The sequence below is a fragment of the Crocuta crocuta genome, unplaced genomic scaffold, assembly GCF_008692635.1.
Source record: "Crocuta crocuta isolate KB4526 unplaced genomic scaffold, BGI_CrCroc_1.0 scaffold16, whole genome shotgun sequence".
Taxonomy (NCBI): Eukaryota; Metazoa; Chordata; class Mammalia; order Carnivora; family Hyaenidae; genus Crocuta; species Crocuta crocuta.
In genome coordinates this window covers 8,623,421-8,625,964 of record NW_027531893.1, presented here as the reverse complement: position 1 = coordinate 8,625,964, position 2,544 = coordinate 8,623,421, and the positions used below count along the sequence as shown (strand labels likewise).

At 57.2% G+C, this 2,544-nt stretch overlaps 1 protein-coding gene across 4 annotated transcripts in view; it reads right to left on the bottom strand.

The window, feature by feature from the left end:
* Positions 1-2,544, bottom strand: part of CLEC16A (C-type lectin domain containing 16A) — a 198,359-nt gene that overhangs the window by 161,418 nt on the left and 34,397 nt on the right. For all 4 annotated transcript variants that reach the window (XM_077773315.1, XM_077773316.1, XM_077773317.1 and 1 more), the window contains exon 9: positions 1,765-1,878. In XM_077773315.1, the coding sequence (XP_077629441.1) occupies positions 1,765-1,878 (114 nt within the window). The remainder of the gene's footprint in view (positions 1-1,764; positions 1,879-2,544) is intronic.

Sequence of the window (2,544 nt, the reverse complement as noted above, 5' to 3'; positions counted from 1 at the left end):
GGGGGGGGGGGGGGACAACACACTCAAGGGGCCACTGGCTGGCGGGTCCTCGGCAGCTCTGCCCTCGAGGCCCTGCGATTCTGCTGGGTCGGCACTCTACTCCCCACATTCGGTCAGCAACAGGGAGTTTAAGAAAACTGCAAAGAAAGACCTCTGGCTCCGTGAACACCGGCTCCACGGTTTCCTGTCTACAGTGCCGTGTCCACGGTTTCCTGTCTACAGTGCCGTGCACAGGCCCCGAAGGGAGGCTTTCCAGTTCAACACTGGTCACTCCTGTCCCCCTAGGTTACACCCACTCGCCAGAAACTACTCCTTCCCTTTGGAGCATGTGTAAGACTTGAGATAGTGCATTTATTTGTATATTTATGTGATCGACATCTATCTCTTCTACTAGACTATAAAGGCCCAAAATGACAGAAACTATTAGGATTTTGTACATCCCCAGAGCCAGCACGATGCCTGGTCCAAAGGGAAGGCTGAATACATACTTGGTGAATGAATCAAAGAAGGGGTAGAGCAGACAGGGGCCATGAAAGGGCCCCATTCAATTCAGCTGAACTAATGCCACCGCCACCAAGGACACAAAGTATCTGGGAACCTTTTCAAAGGCTCTAGGACTCCCTTGAACAGTAAGATGGCCCGGCCAAGCCAGCGCACACCAGAAAAACCGGCAGCGCAGGGACTCCCGTCCCCGCGCTCCAGGCAGTCTGGCCTCTCGTGCTTCCAGATCCCCGCCACCCGCTTCCTGAGACTCGCCTGGCGACAGAGCCGACCGCCCCGGGGCAGGCCTAGCCCTTGTTCCCTTGTACCCACTGCCTGAGAAACCAGTTGCAGAGACAGAGCCTTCGTGAAACAGCCTTTGTGTGGAACAGTGGCTCATCTCAGACACATGTGCCGAGCCCAAGCTGCAGCAGACGCCGCGAGACAAGACGCCTGCCGTGGCTGGGGACGAGGAGCCAGGGCCTCCCCAGCCACAGGTATGGTAAAGGTGCAGGTGCACGGGCAGAACCGCGGGGCGTGCTGGGGAAAAGGCAAGCTGGGCCAGTACTAAGGAAGCCTGGCACTCAGTACGCATGAGCAGGATGGTAGGAGGGAAGATGGATGAGATACATAGGGGCCGCGCCGGGAGAGCCTTGGAAGAAGTCTGGACTCCCGTCCCCCGTCTCGGGAGTTTTCCATTAGCAGAGCACAAAATGCACACACGCACGCAGATGTGCTCTGCCTACTGCCACAACTGGGTGATCATTTAGAACTGAGGAGCGTGTGCATCAAAACGCGGATTCCCGGCTTGTCCGGCAACACGAGGAAACCAGCTGGTCCTGTGTCCATGTTCCGGCAGAGCCGCTGGCTGGGCGGGAACAGCAGCTGCTGACAAAGAGCATAGGCTCTCCAATTTGCCTCAGTCCCCACCACTCCCTACTGCCCTCCCACAGGGTCTGCGTCATCCACAGATGTTCTCCATCCAGTCTCTGCAGATGTGTGTGCCTCTCGTTCCGTCCCAGTAACAGCGTCTCACAGAGATGCACCTGGGCCCAGAGCAGTACAACTGCCTGTTCGATAACATCCCATCAATCAAACCCACATTCTCCCGGGGACACATGTCAAGACCCTGGCGAGGTTCCTCGCATCCCAGACCAGCTTATGCACCATCGTGGCTGCCGTACAGGCAGAATGTCCGTTTCTGGTTTTAGAGAAACATGCGCATCAACAAAATGGGCAATGGCCTACCAGTGTCTACACACAGTGCCGATGCTAAGAACTTACACAGCTTCGCTGAACGTCCTGTTCGCTCTTGGCGTACATCTCAGACAGATCACCATTCAGAATGACTTCCGCCAGCGAGTTCACCAGGGGCGTGTGATGTATAATTAAGAAGACCTGGTGAGAAAGAAGATACCAGATCTGCGTTAAAGCATGCGATCTCTCCGCCTCCTCCTCCCTCAGTCAGAAACAACTCAGCTGGGCTACCCAGGTCCCATATTAAGCAGCGATCCCTGTGAAGCAAAATCCAAAGAATGGGTCCCGTTTAGGAGAAACCGGTTACGCCTTTCTCCTTCCAGGGTTGGACGCTCCTTCAATCAGGCTATTGCCTATTTGGCTGGCTGCTCCCCAGCGGAAGGAAGTGCATTAAAGCAAGACTGTCCCTCATGGCCGGGGGAAGCCAAATCCGGCTCAAGTGGAGCAAAGAGGGAGAGCGGCGGCCAAACCAGCACACTCCTTCCTCTCCGCAGGCGTTTCAGCGTCAAATCTGATTACGCGAAGACTGGAAGGCCCAGGCCCAGTCTCTCAGTTACACGGGAGGAAGGGCCTGGCGAGTCTCCTTCCAGTCGAGGTCTTGGCAAACGGTCGGCCCCAGAGAGAGCCCACTGCCACGGCGAGCTCGGGGCCCCTGCGGTGGGTCTCAGCGCGCCAACATCCCGTGGCAGCGTCGATAGGGAAGAAAAGCCACACGAGCCAGAGACAGAGGGAGCTGTGCCAGGATACAAAGTCACACGGCCCAGGGCTGCCTGGGATGGCCCTGTGCCCCCCCCCCCCCCCCCCCCC